At 43.6% G+C, this 21833-nt stretch overlaps 2 protein-coding genes across 10 annotated transcripts in view; one reads left to right on the top strand and one right to left on the bottom strand.

The window, feature by feature from the left end:
* MKRN2 (makorin ring finger protein 2) overlaps positions 1 to 21833 on the top strand; it is a 42268-nt gene that overhangs the window by 12924 nt on the left and 7511 nt on the right. Inside the window, exons 2-8 of one of the 3 annotated variants that reach the window (XR_002828000.1) lie at positions 3273 to 3401; positions 4403 to 4584; positions 5767 to 6068; positions 7294 to 7508; positions 9997 to 10107; positions 14927 to 15071; positions 15247 to 15472. Coding sequence is in view for 2 of the 3 variants with exons in the window: in XM_006083820.3 (XP_006083882.1) it covers positions 3273 to 3401; positions 4403 to 4584; positions 5767 to 6068; positions 7294 to 7508; positions 9997 to 10107; positions 14927 to 15071; positions 15247 to 15384 (1222 nt within the window). In the remaining variant the exon portion in view is untranslated. Of the gene's footprint in view, positions 1 to 3272; positions 3402 to 4402; positions 4585 to 5766; positions 6069 to 7293; positions 7509 to 9996; positions 10108 to 14926; positions 15072 to 15246; positions 16683 to 21833 lie in introns of those variants that run through there. The other 2 variants (XM_006083820.3, XM_023749647.1) reach the window with 2 other exon arrangements.
* The window catches only part of RAF1 (Raf-1 proto-oncogene, serine/threonine kinase), a 75215-nt gene continuing 69958 nt past the window's right edge, over positions 16577 to 21833 (bottom strand). For 6 of the 7 annotated variants that reach the window (XM_006083822.3, XM_023749642.1, XM_023749641.1 and 3 more), the window contains 6 exons: positions 21222 to 21398; positions 20103 to 20149; positions 18733 to 18851; positions 18194 to 18325; positions 17922 to 18056; positions 16577 to 17622 (listed from right to left, as the gene is read on the bottom strand). In XM_006083822.3, the coding sequence (XP_006083884.1) occupies positions 17479 to 17622; positions 17922 to 18056; positions 18194 to 18325; positions 18733 to 18851; positions 20103 to 20149; positions 21222 to 21398 (754 nt within the window). In that variant the 3' untranslated portion in view covers positions 16577 to 17478. The remainder of the gene's footprint in view (positions 17623 to 17921; positions 18057 to 18193; positions 18326 to 18732; positions 18852 to 20102; positions 20150 to 21221; positions 21399 to 21833) is intronic. The other variant, XM_023749644.1, reaches the window with a different exon arrangement.

Below are 21833 nucleotides of genomic sequence, written 5' to 3'. Positions count from 1 at the left end.
GGTCCAGATTGGAGAGGGTGCAGGCTGGGGCTGAGGGTACCCCCCACCCCACCCCTGGTGCACAAAATTTGTGCACCGGGCCTCAAGTGTTTAATAATATTTTCTCTCCATTTAGATGCCTGTTAGGTATATGGGTGAACTGAAGTATATTTTTTATATGAAGTTAGGTTGAATATCTTTTTATAATGTTTTATTTGTTTTGTGTTAAGGGGCCATTTTAAAAGGAGAGTTTGGTATTTGGATTTTCCTAGTGACCTTTTTGGTAGTCTTTTATATTCCTAGTGCGTGATATACAGGATGGGGCAGAAGTAGGTTTACAGTTGTGAGTACTTGAAACAGTTTATTGTTATTATTTATTAGTTATTGTTTTATTTTCCATATGAACAACTGTAAACCTACTTTTGCCAGACCCTGTATATACATGAATTAATTTCTACTAGGCATTCTCATATTACTTACATTTCTCTTTCTTTTCCATGGGAGTCTTCACATGTAATGGTGTGAGCCAATTCTAGTTCATATTCAAGAGGTTTTATGCAGTAAGTCCTTTCATGTGTTCAAAAGAAACTGGGATAACCAAAGCCTTTCCCCAATTCTGCAATTTTATATGTGCATTGTTACATATCTTCGAAAAGTTGTGTGATAAATGAAAGTTTTCCCACATTCCTTACATTCATAGGGTTTCTCTCCAATATGGGTTATTTCATGTGTTTGTAAGGAGCTGGGATCTCTGTAGGCTTTACCACTTTTTTTATATTCAAAGGTTTTCTCTCCAGTGAGATTTCTTTTATGTTTTTGAAGATCACTGGGATACCTAAATGCTTCATTACATTTTTTATTTATATGGCTTCTCTCCACTGTGATTCATATGTTGGAAAACTTTGATAATATCTGAAGCCTTTCCCACATTCTTTACGTTCTAAGGTTTTCTCTCCAGTATAAATTATTTTATGTGTTTTTAAGTAACTGTTCTCTGTAGGTTTTACCACATTGTTTACATTCATAGGGTTTCTCTCCAGTGTGAGTTCTTTCATGTGATTGGAAACCTAGATGAGAACTGAAAGTTTTACCACACTGCTTACATTCATACGGTTTCTTGCCTGAAACTTTTGGTTTATTGGTAAGTCTCTATCAGGAGTCAGTTAATCATGTACGCATGATTCTGATTAATGGGCTCTTCAGAAAGCTTCGGTCACCTTCCTTGAACTCCAAACTCTGTCTTTTCCCCTTGGCAAGATTGCTGTGCTTTACTTGGGGTTCCCCTCCCTGCACCAAGGTCCAGAATATGCCTCCAGGCAGTAAGCCACACTGAACGGGCTCACCTCCCCTGTGTCCCTTCTCTCAAGGTCCAGTATTATGTTGCCTTTTGTCCATGTCTGAAAGCAGCTCTTTGATGTATTTCTCTTTATATTATACTAGAGGCCCGGTGCACACTTGGGGGTAGGGGGCGTCCCTCAGCCTGGCCTGCGCCCTCTCGCAGTCCAAGAGCCCTTGGGGCATGTTCGACTGTGGCTTAGGCCCATGGGAAGTGGACCTAAGCCATCAGTTGGACGTTCTTAGCATTGCTGCGGAGGCGGGAGAGGCTCCGCCACTGCCACTGTTGCTGGCCAGCCGTCAGCCCGCCTTGTGGCTGAGTGACGCTCCCCCTGTGGGAGTGCACTGACCACCAGGGGGCAGCTCTGGCCCCGCCCCCCATCGCCCCTCTGCAGCTACCGGTTGCCACCACCGCCCTGATTGTCATCCCCTCCCTCTGCCTGCTGGCATTCACTTGGCTGGCCTGGCGCCACCCACTCGTAGGCCCCGCCCCCCACTGAGCGGTCATGTTTTCCTTTGGATCCTTCAGCATATTGAGCATATTTATAATAGCTGTTCATAAAAAAAAATCTTTGTCCTCTGATTCCATCATCTGTCATTCCTATTACTGACTAATTTTTCTCCTAGTTTTGGGTTGCATTTTTGCCTGCTTTTTGGCATGTCAATTTTTGATTGGATGCCAAATATTTGTGTTTTTGAGCATTTGGATTTTGTCTTCTTTCAAAGAGTATTAATGTGTGTTTTGGCTGACAAAGTTATTTCCTATATAGGGTATATCTAAAATAGTCTTTACTTTAGGACTTATTAACCTTAATATCAGGTGTGCCTCTCTGGGGTCTCTTTACTGTTCACTCTGAGTATTCAGTCATGTTTCTCTGCTCTGGCTGGAGAGAATACAAATGCCTTCAGGGCCAGAATTAGATATCACAGTGGAACATTCATATATATTCCACTGTGATGTCTAATTCTGGCCCTGAAGGCATTATATATACTAGAGGCCTGATGCATGAAATTTGGGCATGGGTTGGGTCCCTAGGTCTGGCCGACAATCAGGGCCCATCTGTGGGGCGACCGGCGGGGTGATCAGGGGGCCCCCGCTGGCACCCACCTTGGCTGGCCTGGGGTCTGTGGGCTGCGGGCAGTCCTGCATTGAGCGTCTGCCCCTTGGTGGTCAGTGCACGTCATAGCGACTGGTTGTTCCACTGGTTGTTTGGTCAGTTTGCATATTAGGCTTTTATTATGTAGGATAGGATATATATATCTTTTGATGCTCACCACAACCCAGTAAAGTGGGTAGTATGACTTTCATTTTATAGATAAAGATAGCAAGGCCCAGGGAAGCTGATTTTGTGACTTGCTTATAGGTGGCAGGCTGGATCTTGGGCCCAGGTCTCTTTGACTCCATTATAACCATACCCTGTAAGCTCCATGAGAAAGAAGGAGCCGTATTTCCTCAAGTATGAGGTGCATATTTTACACATGTAACTCAAATCAAGAAGATATATCTTAAAATAGAAAATTATGGCCCTAGCCGGTTTGGCTCAGTGGATAGAGTATCGGCCTGCAAACTGAAAGGTCCCAGATTCGATTCTGGTCAAGGACACGCCTGGATTGTGGGCTCAATCCCCAGTGGGGGGGCTTGCAGGAGGCAGCCAATCAATGATTCTCTCTCATCATTAATGTTTCTATCTCTCCCTCTTCCTTCCTCTCTGAAATCAATAAAAAATATATTTAAAAAAAGGGAAAATTATGGGGTCATTTTTCTTCCTTTAATTACTTGTGGTACATCTAAAAATCACTATGTCTTAGGAACAAGGAAATATATCTCCAGTGCCAAATATAGTCTTGATAACATAATATATGCACAAGAGTTATTTGTATGCTAGGTTATAAAATATGGTGATTTTATACTGCAAAGTATGCTTCTAAAAGTTTTATGCCTCTGCTTGTCTCTTCAGGTATTTTATGCATGGTGTGTGTCGGGAAGGAAACCAATGCCTGTTCTCACATGACTTGGCAAACAGCAAGCCATCCACCATCTGCAAGTACTATCAGAAGGGCTACTGTGCCTATGGAACTCGTTGCAGGCAAGAACCCCGCCACTACCCCAATTGTTATACTGAGTTAAATATTATCTGGGATTCAGATCCTTCATTTGGAACATGGATCTTGAGGGGAAATTTTAAATTTAAAAGTAATATGACAACTTTACAAAAAGTATGGCAAGTAGTTTTGAAACCTCAATTTCAGTACCCCAGAATTAATTTTTTCAGAATCACTTTTCAGGCCTTATTTTTATAAGTCTCTAGTTACAAAATTGCACTGATGGTATATATAAAATTTTATATCTTGCTTTTCCCCCCTACTTAACATGTCATAAGCATTTTTCTGTGCTGCTATTTTATAATGTTACATAATGTTAACAGACCATTTTATTAACTGTGACTCCATTAGAAATTTAAATGGCTTCCAGTTTTTTGCTATGAACAATTATGTGCATAGAGTTTTCTTTTTACCACTGACATATGTAGGCAACTTTGTAACTTTTAAACGAGGAAATACTCCAAAAACCTGTTCCTGTCCTTTCCTAATGAAGAGCTGCTCTGTTTTTTCCCGGGTTGCAAAGCTCCCTTGAGTCCTTCTTCTGGCTGCCTATGTGATAATGGAAGTTGGCCCACCTTACCCTACCCCTGCCAGTGGTGCCCCAGAGAGACAGTCAGGAAGGCTGGTCTCCAGCTGTTACACTGGCCATTATTAACATTGTGGGGACTCCTGCCCAAAAGAACACTGGATTGGAAATTTCAGTTCAACATCTGTCTGGAATTTTCAGGGTTTCTTTTTGTGGTCTGAGGCAATATGTCTGCCCCACTCATGTCCTACAAAGACACAAGTGAACTTTCTACTCACTCTGAACTGCCAGGCAGTTTTTTAAATTGATAATCCTTTTATCAGTTAAAATATGGGGAGAGATTGTTTCATTCTCCACCTCTGCAAATGGAGCAGAAGGAAGGACATTCTACGTCTGGGCAGTGTGGGAGACATGTGCTTGTAGTGTGTCTGTAATGCATCTGCTGTGTGTTTTGTTTAGATATGATCACACAAGGCCCTCTGCTGCAGCTGGTGGTGCTGTGGGCTCCATGCCCCACAGTGTGCCCTCCCCGGGCTTCCACAGTCCTCACCCTCCTTCCGACCTCACTGCACCTATTGTGAAAACTAACTTACATGAGCCTGGGAAACGTGAGAAAAGAACATTGGTACTTAGAGACCGAAGTGAGTGAGCAGAATCCTTTTGTTGTCTCTTTTTGAAAAGCAGTCTTGTCTTGTTTTTCATATTCCTTTCTGGTCTTCTCTTGACAAGAGAGTTGCTAACCTAATACCCCTCCAACTGTCTGAATGCAGTCACCAGATCTGTCCTGAGAACGGGCTTCATTTGGCTGCAGAATATTCAGATGGTGCATTTGGCCTTGTGCCCAAGGCTGGGCTGGGCCCTGAGTTTGGCAAAATATAAACAGTGACTTTTTTGTCAGGTTGTAACTACCGTCTGCATAGGGTTGTTGCCCAGTTCTGAGGAGCACCAAACTGTTCATTTCAAAGCTACATGTTTTGATAAAGAGCATGTATCACTATTTTACCTCTAGGTCAGTACATAGTTTTTATGCTGAGCCAGTGTTTGCCATTTTAGGTTGCACTTTTAGTAATAAGAATAGTATGTTGGGATTTGGGGAGTGGTCTGTACCCTGGAACAGGATTTGGGCAGGAAGAAAGCTAAAAATCATAAAAGTTGTTTTTGTTGGCTGGTCCTCATCTGGTGAAGGGATTTCTAGATCTCAGAATTGTGTGATTTTAAGATAGGCAGATTCCATCCTAAGCAAACAAATAAGTGATCCAGTTCAATATGTCCCCTCTAAAAAGGCAAGAGTGTGTGTAAGGGGAAGGGAAGGGCTCCAGGTGTGAGAGGGGGAGGCCATAGGACAAATTTCACATTGACCCCAGGACCCTAAGACTCACTCCAGGTTTTCATTACTTCTAATTCACTTTAAAATGATACATAACTTGACTGGTATAAAGGAAAACACTGTATTCTATTGACCACATTCTAAATTCCTTTTGAGACACACACACACACATTGATACATATATTTTCATATTAACTGGTCCAAATGTTGACATTTCTATACTTGCTATTTTTAAATAGCAACTTTAGTGTTCTTTTGTATAAATACATCATGGTCTGTTTCCCTGTGTTGCTAACTATGCTTTTAAGTTAATGTCACTATGAACATTTTATGCTGTTCCTTTTATTTTTTCCCTCTTGGCCTGTTTTTTCCTATATGTTCCAAGAGTGAAATTCCCAAGGTCAGAGTTGTTTAATCTGTTAGGTTTTGACTAGCTGCTTACCAGAATGGCTGGGCCAGTTTTCATTTATATGTATGCTGTGTGTTTTGTATTAAGATCTCTCTGGCATGGATGAAGAAAAGGCTTGCCCAAGTGTGGTGAGTAATCCAGGAGGCAGTGATGCCCAGAGTAGCCCAGAGATGAAGCCGAATTCCTACCTTGATGCAATAAGGAGTGGCCTTGATTACTTAGAAGCCAGCAGCTCCTACAGCAGCGAGGAGCAGCTATGCCCCTATGCAGCCGCCGGGGAGTGCCGCTTTGGGGATGCTTGTGTCTACCTGCATGGGGAAATGTGTGAAATCTGTAGGCTGCAAGTCCTGCATCCCTTCGACCCAGAGCAAAGGAAAGCTCATGAGAAGGTAAAGTTACAAGACTGTATGAACTCATTTTAAGAAATTTGAAATGCACTATGTGACAAAATTGTTGGTATTTCTGCAAGCATCTGACTGCCAATAATACCTGTATTTTGTACCTGGCATGTTTACACCCTATTTTCAAGTCCTTTTTCTATTGTCAATTGACAATTCTTGATTATTTAGAATAAAGGGAAAAGGAGAAACCTCAGAAGCATAAAGCTATGCAAAGTTCAGAAAAATAAATCTAGCCTCAGGAGCCTAGTGTGTGTCTGTCACACACATAACACATACACACTCTTCCTCCCTAGGTTTACATAGCATTGTGGCTACAATCTAGCCAGGCTGAATTCTGAAAAATTTGAGGAGCCCAAATCATAGAATTTGAGGAGCCAAGTGTTGGAAGGGTCATTAGGTGCCAGTGTAGGAGGCACTGCCTCACAGTGTGCCCTGTGCTTGGTTCAGGGCTCTGAAGATGGGTGAGAGAGAAGGGGAGGAGCCCACAGCTGTGGTGTAGAACCCCTGAGTAGGAGCTCCCTGTATGTGGAGGTTGTGTCTGCCACTCTCCATTGTCTTCCCAGAGGTGTTCAAATGAGTGCAGAATTAGAGCTTCCCCAGGTGTGCTGAGGTCTTTGTGCTGTGCACGTTGATTTATCTCACATCTGTGTCCACTGTGAGCACCGAAGGGCAGAGCCTCGGTCTTTGTACTCTTTTCAGACTGTAATGCCTGATACACAGTACTGTAAGTCACCTGCTTACTGAATAAATGAATTCATTAAGTAATTTATTCTCTTGAGAAGTGGTGCTGCTTACCTCTGACTCTGTACTGCCAGCCTGATATTTCAAGTTAAGGATTATTTAGCGTTTCTGGTATTGGTGTGGGGAAGGCTGGTTCAGAGGAGCAAGGAGACCAGGGTCCCGGTTCTTGTGAACTCTGTGGTCCCACACTGGTGCTCTAACCTTTGGGACATCCATGGCCTCAGCTCTAAATTGGAAGTGACCATATCATGCTAGGAAAGCAAGGGGCTGGGCCAGTGATAGCTTGAAGTCCTTTTTGTGTTCTGAGAGTGCTGTATCCTGAATCCAGGGATTGCTGTACCCTGCATAAAACAGCCAGTCTGTGTTCCTTCCTGGTCTCAATTGTGGCGGTGTGGCTGGCAGCTGCCCCCTGGCTCTCCCCGCTACTCAGCAGCCCAGAACCTAAGGTTTCCCTCCTCTCTCTGTACTTCAGATCTGCATGTCAACATTTGAACACGAGATGGAAAAGGCCTTCGCCTTCCAGGCAAGTCAGGACAAAATGTGCAGTATCTGCATGGAAGTGATCCTCGAGAAGGCGTCTGCCTCTGAGAGGAGATTTGGGATTCTCTCCAACTGCAATCACACGTACTGCTTGTCCTGTATCCGACAGTGGAGGTGTGCCAAGCAGTTCGAGAACCCAATCATTAAGTAAGTACAGTAATGAGTCTCAGCTGTAGAAATGGGGGGGGGGGGGGAGCAGGGGGGGTTTGATCTGGAATCTTCTTCCATCCACTCTTAAGCCCTCCTATGTCTTCCAAAGGCATTTCAATGCAGAGGATAAATTGTGAGTGCTGGCCCCGGGTGTGTGAACTTGGGCACATCACTACCCTTCCTGAGCCCACGTGCCTTTTCCTTTGATATGTGGTAACAATTCCCACCAAGCTTCAGGGCATTGGAGGGACACGCAGCAGGGATCATCTGTGTGAGGTTAATGGCAATGCCTGTTTGAGCTCAGCACTAACAGTTACAGGGGGCTGCCCTTAGGCCAATTGCCTTTTTTTTCCCCCAATTGCCTTTTTTAAGCTTCATTTTTTCCATCTGTAGAATAGGGTTATTTGATGATTAAATGGAATAATGCATGTAAAACATGTCTGACAAACATGACGTGCTCCATGAAGCCAGTATTGAGCTATAATACTATACTAATAAAAGACAAACATGCAAGTTGACCGTACTTTCGCTATGCCTTAAGCCATTCCACCAGCCAATCAGAGCGACTATATGCAAATTAACCCAACCAAGATGGCGGCCGGCAGCCACGGAGCTGGAGTGAGCAGGAAGCTTGCTTGCTCTAGTGATGGAGAAAGCCAAGGTTCCCCGCCTACTGCAGCCCGGCTCTGAGCTCCACTCAAAGCAACAAAGTTTCAATTATAGAAGGTAAACAAACCCCAGATACCTGCTTTCAGCCAGCTGTGGCCACGGAGCTGGAGCGAGCAGGAGTGGGTTGCCCCTGGCGATGGAGGAAGCCAAGCTTTCCGCAAGCCTCCGCTAAAGGCAACAAAGTTGCAATTATAGAAGGTAAATAAATCCCAGAATAAAAAAAATAAAAGAAAAAAAGGAGAGGCTGGGAGCTTACGTCGCCAGGGTGCTTGGCCAGCCTGAAAATGGCCCTCAGCCCCTCACCCAGACTGGCCATGCACCCCAGTGGGGAGCCCCCCACCCTAATCGGGGGGGTGGCCAGCCTGAAAACAGCCATCAGCCCCTCACCCAGACTGGCCAAACCTCCATGGGGTGAGGGTCCCCACTGGGGTGGACATCCTCCGAGGGGTCCCACACTGCAAGAGGGCATAGGCCGGGCTGAGGGACCCCCTGAGTACACAAATTTTTGTGCACCGGGCCTCTAGTTGACATATAACAACACAGGATTCTTACATTCTACAGTGGTGCGGGGGAGAGCTAACTCATTGAGAAGTCACTGCATGCTGTGGACTGTTTTAAAAATTCTTCACACACTAACTTATACTTCTCTCAGAGACCCTACAATATTCCTCATTTTACAGATGAGCAAACAGGTATGAGCTCAAATAACTTGCCTAAATTTACACACATTTGTGTGGTAAAATAATAGCTTTATTGAGACAAAGTATACAACTTAGTGTTTATAGTATATTCACAGAGTTTGTACAATCATTAATTACTACAATCTAGTTTTAGAATATTTTACTATCTCAAAAAGAAACCTCTATTTGTAGTCATTGCCCATCCCCTCCCTACTCCCAGGCCCTGGCAACCACTACTTTACTTTCTGTCTTGTGGAACTATCCTAGACATTTCAAATAAATGGAGTCTTCTACTATTTAGCCTTTTTGTATCTGGCTAACTCTTACACTTAGCATGGTGTTTTTAGAGTTTAACCATGTTATAGCATGTATCAGTGCTTCATTCCTTTTTATGGCCAAATATCTCTTTGTATGGATATCCACATTTTGTTTATCTATTCATCAGTTGATGGGCATTGGGTTGTTTCCATCTTCTTGTTATTGTGAGTGGTGCTGCTATGAATATTTGTATACAAGTTTTTTTATGGATACATGTTTTCATTTTTCTTGGGTAGATACCTAGAAGTAAAGTAGTTGGGTAATATGGTAACTATATTTAACATTTTTCTTGGGTAGATACCTAGTAGAGTAGTTGGGTCATATGGTAACTATATTTAGCATTTTTCTTGGGTAGATACCTAGTAGAGTAGTTGGGTCATATGGTAACTATATTTAACATTTTCAGAACTGCCAGACTATTTTCCAAAGTGGCTGACCCATTTTACATTCTACCAGCAATGTACGAGAATTCCAGTTTCTCCACATACTCATTAATACTTGTTATTGTCTTTATTTCTGATTTTAGCTATTCTAGTAGGTGTGAAGTAATTTTATTGTGGCTTTTACATTTCCCTGATAACTAAGGATATTGTGCATCTTTTTCTCTGCTTTCTCAGCATTTCTCCAAAATGCTTACTCAAATCCTTTGCCCACTTTAAAATTGGTCTTTTCATTGTTGAGAAAAACATGTTTTTAATAGTAAATATGTTGGTTAGGAAACATCTGGAATGGTCATGCATTTGAGCAAGGGGTTAGAGTGTAGTGTACACAGGATTTGTAACCTAATCTGTTCCATACTAAACTGATTCTTATTTCAGATCTTGTCCAGAATGCCGGGTGATATCAGAGTTTGTCATTCCAAGTGTGTATTGGGTAGAAGATCAGAATAAGAAGAACGAATTGATTGAAGCTTTCAAACAAGGAATGGGGTAAGTGCTTTGGGTTTGGGCATGATCCTGATGTCTGCCTTGGTTCTTGTTTTGGTCTTTGCCATCGCCTGCAGAGCCTCCCCTTTCCCCCTGAGAATGTGGTCTTGGGAGCCTGCGGCCACTCAGAATCTCTTCCTTCTCTCAGGCATCATGCTAGGCTTTGCAGATGCAGAGATGAGCAAAGCCATGATGCAGTGGACTTGTTTTTAAGCTGAGGTTGACTTTTTATTTGTGATTATATCACCGGAGCATATTTTTTTCCATTGATTTTTTTTTTAATAGAGTTGAAGGGAGGGAGTAAAGTGGGGGTGGGTGAAACATTGATGTGAGAGAGACACATTGATTGGCTGCCTTCCACACACATGCAACTGGGGCTGGGAAACAAACCTGCAACCCAGGTATAGGCCCTTGACCAGAAATCGAACCCACAATCCTTCAGTCCGCAGGCTGATGCTCTGACCACTAAGCCATGCCTGCCAGGGCCGATGTCTCTTCTAACAGGTGTGAGGTGATATCTTATTGTGATTTTGATTTGTATTTTGCTGATTAGCAATGTGCAAGCATCTGTTCATGGACCTGTTGGCCATTTGTATGTCTTCTTTGGGGAAATGTCTATTTAGCTCCTCTGCCCATTTTTATTTTTTCCCCCAAGTTAATATGACTTTAGTTGCAGTTTCAAAAAAGAAGTACATAGTTACATGTTGACTCCAAAATCTTTATTTCACTCATGATATCCTCATGAAGTCAGATATAACTATGTTTATTAGATATTTATTTTCACTTGTATGTTCTGATCTAACTTCATTAATAAATGAAATGGCTTCATAAAAAAATAAAGTACATAGGACATTGCTTTTCTCTCCCCAAGAGCAAAGCACTTATAAAAATCTATCTATCTTTAAAAAGTCATAATTAGCCCTAGCCGGTTTGGTTCAGTGGATAGAGCGTCAGCCTGTGGACTGAAGGGTCCCAGGTTCGATTTCGGTCAAGGGCATGTACCTTGGTTGCGGGCACATTCCCAGTAGGAGGTGTGCAGGAGGCAGCTGATCGATGTTTCTCTCTCATCGATGTTTCTCTCTGCCCCTCTCCCTTCCTCTCTGTAAAAAATCAATAAAAAATATATATTTTTTAAAAAGTCATAATTAGACTAGTACTTTAAGTAGTAACAAGAATGTTTTGTCTTTATTGTTGAAAGTATTACAGCCTGGCCGGTATGGCTCAGTGGTTGAGCATCTACCTATGAACCAGGAGGTCACAGTTCGATTCCTGGTCAGAGTCCATGCGTGGGTTGCTGGCTCAATCCCCAGTGTGGGGCTAAATAGGCATGAAGGAGGCAGCCAATCAATGTTCTCTCTCATCATTGATGTTCCTATCTCTCTCTTTTTAAAACAAACAATACTTTTTATTTATTTATTGTTTAATTTTAGAAAGGGAGAGAACCACAGATTGGCTGGTCCTCATTGGTCCCCTCCATCCCGCTCCTATACACCTCCCTCCACCCTCAGGCCTTCACCACACTGTATTGTCTGTATCCATGGGTTATGCATATATGCATGTAAGTTCTTTGGTTCATCCCTTCCCCCCTTTATGCCCATTTTTAAATGGATTGTTCTTGTTGCTGCTGAGTTATATTTGTTCTTTATATATTCTGGATATAACCCTTAGCAGATATGATTTATAAATATTGCCTTTTCATTTTGTTGGTTTCCTTTGCTGTGCAGAAGCTTTTAGTTTGAGGTAACCCCACTTGTTTATTTTTTGCTTTTGTTGCCTTTGCTTTTGGTACCAAATCCAAAAAGATTACTGGCAAGACCAGTGTTCAGGAGCTTATTGCCCCCTGTAGTTTCTAAGTCAGTGGTAATTCAGATCATATTATTTCTCTAGGATTTCTTTCAATGTTTTCCCCTGGGTTTCAGCAGTTATATATTTTATGTAGGAGTCCTTTTCTTCATATTATGCTGCTCGTTGTTCTCTGAATCTATACGTTTTTGTCATTCACCAAATTTAGAAAAGTTTGGCTACTAAATATTTTCTCTACCTTATTTTTTTGTTTCTGGTTTCTTCCAGTTATCTTTTGTTTCTTCAGGCCAGAAGGACTGGATTTTTCCATGGCAGTTTTAGCCACCCTTCATAGACACACCCAATTGTGGCCTGCTCTTGGCTAAAAGCTATTTTTTCTATAAAGATAACTCACCTCTTTGCCCTTCTTCTTGGTGTCTAATCTCTTAGAGAATCCTCCTGCTGCTGTTCATCCTCCAGTACTTTCAGGGTTTTTAAAAATGTTTGTTTCTAGATATCTGCAAGAGGGCCAGGTCTAGAAGCTTACTAAAAGCAAAACTATGTTACCTATAGGTTCCTTTTTTTTTTTTTTTTAATGTTTTTATTGATTTCAGAGCGGAAGAGAGAGGGAGATAGAAACATCAATGAGAGAGAATCATGGATCGGCTGCCTCCTGCACGCCTCCTAGTGGGGATCGAGCCTGGGACCCAGGCATGTGCCCGTGACTAGAATCGAACCCAGGATCCTTTGGGGTCCGCAGGTCTGTCCACTGAGCCTAACCGGCCAGGGCTAAAGGTTCCTTTTTAAGTTGTACATTAATTACTAAAGGCTTGGTTTTTTCCTCATGTGATGTTATCATGTGTCCACCAGAGGGCAGGAGTGGCAAGGCAGAGGGTAGGAAGGAGGTCTGCTGGAATTGTTCAGAAATTCTCATTATTGTTGTTTGGATCTTTCCTGGCCTCAGTTTCCATTGATATCAGTGTTTTTATGCATTCCACAAACACTGAGTACCCACTACATACCAGGCACCTTCAAGGTAACACCAGTGGGGGCTATGGAATAGGTTAGTAAATATAATGTCATGGAAAATTGCAAAAGGGCAACTATGATACAGGTTTTCTGGTGATAAATTCTTCATGAGAGGCCCAAGCCATATGTCACAAGAGGATGCACCTGGAGAGGAGTGTCAGAGACACCTGAAGTATGAATAGCCTCTCCGTTTGTGTTAGAAGGTTGGGGGTGGGTGCACAGAATGACATGGGTGCAGGATGGGGAGCAGTGGAAGTAATCACTGAGGTTGAAAGAGGTATGTAGAAGGATTTGGGAGGACCTACTACCACAGGGTTAATAGGGGACAGACTAGACTAGAGTCAAGTCTAAGGGGGGAAAAACAGGTGACCTACTATTTGGAGATGCTCCTCTGTGGTAGAGGTTGGAACCTGGTGGGAGGGGAGGCCAGTTAAGAAATGACTGACTGACAGGAAGATACCAGAGGATGGCACCCCTAAGGGCTTCAACAGTGTGGGAACTGAAAGGACAGGTATATTGGGGAGTTGCTCTCTAAGCAGAAGTAATAGTTGAATATGAGTGCTGAGAACAAAGGGAGTGAGAGTGATCTGGAGGCTTTTGTCCTTGGTGACCAGAAAAGGCTGGAGAAAGAAAAGCAGTTATTTTGTGAATAGGAACTAGAGAATAGTTTTGAATTAGATGAGTTTATTAAAGCCTGTGTCCAACTAACTCTGGTAAGAACACACTGCTTGAGCAGTCATTTCAAGATCTCAGAACCTCAGGGGCAGGGGACCAAGGAAGGTGTCTGGTTCATCACACACCTCTGCTTGAATCGACTCCCCTGCCGCCTATCCTGGGATCAGGCCTGGTGGGAGTAGCGCCCAGGCAAGCAAGGTAGTTCCCTCCCCTCTGTGAAGAGGTGTTAGGGTCTAAGGGCCCTTCACCACTGGTCTTGCGCTGAGAAACACGAGTCAGGGAGTCCCCCTTGTCATCTGCCACCATTACATACCCTGGCTGCCCCCTGGCAGCAGCCCACACTTTCTGCGCTGATTTGGCTTTATTCTGCAAGTTCTCTTCCTCAGCACCCCCATATAGCCCTCTGGGTTATTGGGCTCTCTTCCTCTTCTTTAACTTAGGATCATTGTGAGAATTTCATTTGAGCAACAAGAAATGGGAATTCTCTGATTGCGGTTTCCCTCAGGAGCAGGGGTTCTTAACACATTGCGGACCAGTCGTTTTATTGCTAGCTTTACCCAGTGGCCAGATAAGCTTCTATTGAACGAGTACAAAAAACGTTTCACATGAATGTTAAAGGCACGCTTTAAAATTAAATACCCATTGCATTTTGACGTTACTTATTACATGTTCTTATAAGCTAATATCTTTTTAAAGAATTCTCGTGATTGGCCACAAGGCTTAGAACAGAAAACACGAGCATTCCCATGATCCATCTGCAATGTTTTAACATAGGGGTCTGTGGCAAAGATAGGGAAAAAAATTAACTTTTGATACCTGTATTTTGTGTATTTTAAAGAACACTAGAGGGTGGGGACCAAGGAAAATTGTAATGAGACCTGTAACTTTAGGCAGCTGCTAAAATTCACTCCTTCCCTTACACACACACACACACACACACACACACACACACACGACTCCTATCATTGCTGGCCCAGAGGACAGCAAAGTTCCCTGGGTGGATCTCCTGTTGGGGACTTAAACTGAGGCAGGTAGCCCAGCCTCAGCACCTTGGAGCCCATGACAGTTGGTCCAGAGGAATGAATAATAAAGTCTGTATTTCCTGTGGCCTTTTTGGAGCACTGCAGGCACAAAACAGTGGGGTACCCATGCAGGTTAAGTTCTGTATTGAGGGTGTATGTCACAGTGGGAATACCAGTATTATCCAGCTTGGAAATCAGCATCCCAACCTCTCTGAACTTCAGCTTCCCTCCCTGTAACATGAGGTTGACTCAATCCTAGCATTGTAGGCCCTAGATTCTCTCACCATCTTGGAATTTTTTCTTCTGTTTTTCAGAAAAAAAGCGTGTAAGTACTTTGAGCAAGGCAAGGGGACCTGCCCATTTGGAAGCAAATGTCTTTACCGCCACGCTTACCCTGATGGGCGGCTAGCAGAGCCTGAGAAACCTCGGAAACAGCTCAGTTCTGAAGGCACCGTGAGGGTAAGGACTTTGCCATCTCTAGTCAGGCACACTTACTATGGGCATTTCTAGATACTGCTCCTGAGTTTTTCTCTAATAGTTAGGGCAACCAGAAATAGACAAAAGAAAAATAAGCTATTCAGCCTCCATATTGTCATTTTTAGTAACCAGGCATATTTTCTGGCAATTTTTGCAGTTCTTCAATTCAGTGCGCCTCTGGGATTTCATCGAGAACCGAGAAAGCCAGCATGTCCCCAACACTGAAGATGTTGACATGACAGAGCTTGGGGACCTCTTCATGCACCTGTCTGGAGTGGAGTCGTCAGAACCCTGAAGATAGATGGTTGCCCCTGCATCTTGGGCTCCGCCAGCAGAGCCTTTCCCAAGTAGGGTGTGCAGAGCTTCCTTTACTGCAGCCCCAGGTAGTGTGTTGCTTGGATTTGAGTGGGGTTGTATTTAACCTGGGCTCTCATCCATTCTCTATTATTACAGCCATGAGAAGAGTGAAGGATGTAAAGTTAACCTAACAAGTATATGGAATCACTACTTTTATAGCTGATATCTTAGTTACATCTCAAGCTCCTCGGGGGGACCAGCTAAACAGCCAGACTGAGTTTTGATTGATTGCTTTTAAAACAAACTTGGCTCCTATCCTTCATGAGCTTTAGCTCCCTAGAAACTACATCAACTTGCAGTTGCCCCTAATGCAGATTTCTTTTTCTTACCAAAGGATTCTTCATCCCTAAAAATGATTCCTTATAGTGAATTTCCATAGTACTTTAGTGTGTGGTCAAAACCTGATCTATACAGGGCTTTTCCAGAAACAAAAAATGGGCACTGCACGCCTTAGTCCCCCAGATCAGAGCAGGCGTCTCACTGTTATATAGTCAGTAAGCAAAGTATAAACCTTCTTCCTTGTAATGGGGGCTCTTGAAGTAGCAGGAAGTACGAGGTGATAGATCAGGAGTACAGCCCCTCATTTCTGGTTAGTGTTGTGGCCACAATTGGAGGAAACCTTGCACATGTGCCTCCAGGGAAACATGTCCTTAGCTCTCCCCTGTGGGCGTGGTACACATGTGCTTTTTTATGTGCCGCCTGCCCAACCTGTCAGTCTTACCTGTAAAAAAACTGGTCCAGACCCATCAGTGGTCCTAAGCATGTCTTTTTATCATCAGTTGTGATTTTAAATTGAAGGAGCATAATCTTGTGAATCAGAACAAACTCACTCTAAGCCTGAATTTACCTATTTTTATAAAGTTATAGATATCAAATATTTTGTAAAATGTATTAAAGTGTGGGTAGAAAAAAAAAGGTCTATTCTTACCTGAGTTTAGAGTGCTTTATCATAATTTTTATAGTTAACTCTTTAGTGACAACACAGGCAAAGGCTGAATTAAATTCATTCCTAGCAGAGGCTCTGGGCCCATTTCGTGCTTCTTGAGTCCTGTTCCAGAAGGGATGAACAAATGGAGAGTTCAAGCTGTGAGCTTAACATTACTCTAAAAGGAAGAAACAGCCAGTAAGCCTACATTTAATTTATTTTATTAAAATAACATAATTGAGGAACCATCAGATAACTGTATTTTGTCAGGCGCAATAAAAACAAAATTAAAACCCAAATCATCAAGAAAACCTGTATTCCTGGCTTCCTTGCATACACATGACATGACTGTTGAGAGACAAGGCTGGCCAATGGCCCCACCCCATAGGGGCAGCTCCTGGAAGACAAAATTCAGCATGATGGAAGACTGCTCCCTGAGAGAGCGGAGACTTGGAAGGGGTAGGCCGGCACCTCTTCTGGAAAACCATCCCAATGCATTGGAGACCTCCATGAAAAAGGAAGGTCCCCAAACTCAAGTTCCATAGTACCAAAGCAGACTCCTTTAGGCGGCCATGGTCTTGACAGTCCTGGGCTGTTTGGTGCATTCATTATGTGCAAAACTACCTGTTTGGCGCCACACCACTCACCACTATCTCTGAAGAAAAGTCCTTCCTGTGATAAGCATTCCACATAGGAGCTGATACTCAAAATCCACGTGTCCCCCCAAGATGGCTGGTTTGCCTGCCTTCATTTTCCCTCCAAGTGCTTTTTCTTGCCCTAAAAGTACTTGTCTAGCCGATGGCCAGGGTCCCAGATCATATATTGCCATCAGCAGCCACTGGTGAATCTGGAGAAGGCTCAGCTCATGAGCATGGAGGATGCAGGCAGGGAGCAGGAGAAACCAGCACTGTAAATGGCTTCCTTCTCCCAGGACCAGAAAGGGTAGAAAAGAAGGCAACATGAAGTAAGGCCCTGTGAGTAGTCTAGAAGGTCCTTAGCAGCAGCTTCTCTGAAAACAAACTCTGCTCCCATAGAAAGGGAGCAGAAAGATGGTGCCTGCTGACTTCCCTTTCTCCCCTGGTGGCCTGAGTATAGGTGCAAAGTCAGCTAGAAGACAGGCAGTCTAGGGGACGTGGTCAGTGTGCAGGCATTGATATCCTCGGTGTGGGCTGCCCGATGCAGGGATGGCTCAGAAGCGCTCCTGTTGATTTTCGGTAGAGAGTGCTGGAGCAGCTCAATGGAAGACAGGATCTGAAACAGAGCCACAAAATGGTGTGGGCCTTGGCGTTTCCACAGCAGCAGCTTTCAATTAGGAATCCAAAGACACAAGCTGTTATCACCCCACCTGTAACATCTTGTGGAGAACACCAGCCCTTCCCTGTTTAACCAGTTAACTGCCATGATACTTTGAATTAAAAAAGGTCGACCAGCTTGCGTCTATAGACACTTACGGTGTACAAATGGCTTCAAAAAACAACCCACCATCATACTTCCTCATCATGAAAAACTGCTTGTTTTATCAGGTCCAGCACCTTTGAGCTGAGTCTTACCTGAGGAAATAGAGGCCTCTCTTCCTTAACTTTCTTCACACAGTCAGCTACAAGCCGCTTCATTGCTTTGGGGCAGTTCTTGTATAGCTTACTAAGGTCTGGGGAGGCATACCCTCGGCCCACCATGAAGATGATCTAAGGAAAAGAAAACAGTTGAGTGAATGGGTGATTAACACTGAAAGCAGCAACTTCCAATTCTCCAGCTGCACAGACTGGCAGGAGGCCCAGGAGCTTCCACAGAAAGTTGGGCCCTTTATTGGCAATGCACGTACCTGGTCTCGGTTGTTGATGTGGGAGTAAGGGAGCTCCCCTGTCATGAGCTCATACAGCACAATGCCATAGGAGTAGACATCGGACTGGAAGCTGAACGGGTTATTATCCTGCATTCGGATCACCTCGGGGGCCTACAGGGACAAAGTGGATTCCTCACCATCTGCACCCAGCACACCCGGGGCCAAACTATCCCTTCCATTGGGTATGAGAGTCCTGTCCTCTGTCCGCTATAGCTCTTCCCTAAAGGGCCCCCCTGACACCCTCAGGGGCTGGCTAATTTGAGCTCAAATCCTGGTCTCTGGGATCTAGCACTTCCTTTCACCTAACTCCTCCAAGCTCTATGCTTCAGCATGGTTCTCATCACCAGCTTCTTCCAGGAAACCCAAATTCACCCCAGGCTGTCTTGTCTGATACAGAAAGTGTCAATGAGGTGGCCTGGACTTTGGGGAAATGTGGAGAAACGCTTTAAATTTTGCACACAGACCTGCAAGGCACCCCTTCTTCCCTGTACCCTCTTAGTGAAGCCATGCCTCCTCACCATCCACAGGATAGAGCCGGTGGGTTGTTCAACCTGCTGAGAACCACTCCAGCGCGACTTCACTGTTGCCAAACCAAAATCTCCAATTTTTACCGTCAGGCCTTCATGGAGAAATATATCTCAATGCTTGTTAAGGACTCTGGTTTCAAAACACTGGTCAAGTTAATTTTGAAAAACTTACCAAAGTTCTTACTAGCACAGCATCTCTCCACCTCCCATCTGCCCCCAAGCCTGCTCTGCACTGGATTTGCTAGGGTTTCCAAAGTTTTAAAAAGTACTTTTGAAATGCCCCTTCTTCCAAGAGGCATGCAAAGAATGCTTGGAGTGCAAAATTATTTGGCTCCAGCCCAAAACAAGGCTGTTTAGCCCCTGCTGCTTCTCCCCATTTACACATCTAGGTGCCAGGTCCCTGGCCTGTGACCTTCCCACATAATGTAGGTGCCTGAAACTGCAAGACTTAAGGCTGCAGGTGCGCCTCAGAGCTGTGCATGACCTGCTGATTTGTTACATTCGTTTCTCCCAGCGTTCTGCCCTCAAATGGCACGTGGATAACAATATAGCAAATCACTCAATAAATACTGAATGTCCTAAGACATTTCTCATTAGAACAGGTAGCACCTGATGACTTCAAAATCAGAACCAAACTCACCTCATTTCTGGGTAGTCAGGCAGTTTAAGGCTGCCTTGTGATCTGCTGATGCCCAGTAATTCACACCACCTTAAGGTCTGGTATCTGCTTTCATGGCATAATGTATTGGTCCCCCAAAACCACTAAAAAGTATTCCATGCCTCATACATGTACCCCAAATAAGCCATGTCCCATAATGAAACTCAACACAACTGTCATGCCTGTCATGGCCAAGAAGCAGAACTACAGCTGTAATGTCACACTCCTTTCCAAGAGAAAAGGTGGGAGAGGGAGGGAGATGTGAAATTGTTACATTTCATGTCTGTAAGTGTGAAAAATGCCTTAATTCATTATTTCTACAAAAGCACATTAAACCTTAGAAAGGATAGAATTGATTCTAATAACCTCTAAGGAAACTATTTCTGTACATTTAAAACACAATTATAAGTAGTAATTCTGAAAATCTTACATTTGGCTTCATTTATGTTCTGACGAGATACACACTATCCACAAACTAGGGGGGGGGAAACAAGACCAAAAAAGCCCCCCCCCCCCCCAAGTTAAATTTGGTAATAAACAGCATAATAAAAAAACTAAACCTATTTCACGCATAACCCAAACACATATCTCACTCTTGTGGAAATCTTTCCAAGGTCACTTTTTGCTGAGATAACTTTGAAATGAGAGTCTCCCTGTTTTCCTAAATTGACAACTGAGCAGTCAAACCACCACCAAAGGATACTGTTGGATTTCATGTCTCTGTGGATGATGTTCTTTGCATGCAAGTAGCTGTGAAGGGAAAACAGTGTAAGGGGCATGGCTAGAAAGCAGCTTCCAACTACTACTAAGAAGCAAACCACCTGAAGGCCTGGCTCCCAGGGGAGCTACGTTCGGGGATGGCCCTGCGATGGTCAGGCAGGGCCACGTCGTGCCTTACCCTGAAGTAAAGACTATAGCAAAATGGAGCGACTCTTTAAGCATCTATTTTAACCAAAAAGTAATTCTCACAACCAAAATGCCCCTTAACTGGTTAACAAATAAAATGCAGCAAATATCCATATAATGGAATATTATTCAGCCACAGAAAGGAATGAAGTACTGATATATACTATAATATGGATGAACCTCTCAAAAACATGCTCAGTGAAAGCAGCCAGACACAAAAGATCTCGTTATATCTTGAAAATATTCTAAAATTAATAATGATGGTTGCACAACTCTGAATATATTTTTTAAAAAACACACATACTGAGTTGTACACTTTAAAGGGGTGAATTTGACGATATGTGAATAATAATTTTAATTTTTTCCTAAAAAGTAATTGTGCTAGTTATTTCCTAAAATGTAAGGTAGAAAATGAGCTTTTCTATAGCACTTACAAGCACAGCTTAGCTTAAGCTCCCAGCTGTGTGGTGGTATGAGGAGTACACGCTCCTCCACATAAGGTACTTCAGAGGAAAAGTTTCAGAAGCACTGCTCTGGGCTAGCCAAGAATGGAAGGAATAAACACCTTTCACAAAGAAATGTGTCAAGCACAGAGACACAAACGGGTAGTATGTAATGGAGGCGCTGAGCATGACCTTTAAGCATTATCCTAAAAGTGACATCTGATGCCCACTCCCATAGCTGTAAGGCTGGGTGGCTGGACTTCGAGGGCAGTGGCTGAAAACGGAATCTGAGTTCCAACACAGCGGCCTCAGCTTGGACAAGGAACATGAAAGTGTCATTCCCATACCAGAGGCTTATTTTCAGCTGTGCCAAAATATCACAGAAATCACTTAACAGGATTTTCCTAATCCTGATGTAGGGACAAGTTGATGCTTGGACCTCAGACTTTGTAGTCATCAGGCCATCTACTCACTCCATTCCCTGAGCCGTCTGCCGGGCAATGTCAATCAACTGGAACATCTGGAACTTGGTCTCTTGGACATGCAGGTGTTTGTAGAGGCTGCTACCCTCACACCATTGGGTCACAATCGCCAGATTGTCCTTCGTCATGTACCCCATAAAGAGCAGAATGTTCACGTGCCGTGTTTTGCTGAAGGAGGGAAGAGAGAAGGTTATGAACTGTCCCTTGTTTCAGATTCAGATCTACTCTGCTTCCTCACTGACAACAAATCCTGTATGTTCTTGACACCACCCATACTTACAATCTGGGTGGCTGGCAAAACAAACAACCCATTTGGTGTTCTGAGCTGTCAAAGGAGCCCACCAAGACTCACGATTCACCTCACTGCTGGCCTTGTTTGTAGAAAGGACATTATCATTGTGCATTCACGATTCTCCCCACAGGGGTAAGCAGGAGCCCTCATTGGTGGAATTCAACATCATCCAACTTATTGCTACAAGTCTAAATAGTGACTCAGAGATTTGAAAGCTGAAGGTTTGCCATCCAGAATTAGAAAACTTGGCCATAAGAAAGAGCTCATGAAAATAAATGTGAAATGGAACCTATTTCTCCCTACCTCAAACC

This window comes from Myotis lucifugus, unplaced genomic scaffold (assembly GCF_000147115.1).
Source record: "Myotis lucifugus unplaced genomic scaffold, Myoluc2.0 scaffold_8, whole genome shotgun sequence".
Lineage (NCBI taxonomy): Eukaryota > Metazoa > Chordata > Mammalia > Chiroptera > Vespertilionidae > Myotis > Myotis lucifugus.
The sequence above is the reverse complement of the archived record's forward strand: the minus strand, read 5'-3'. Positions and strand labels throughout refer to the sequence as shown.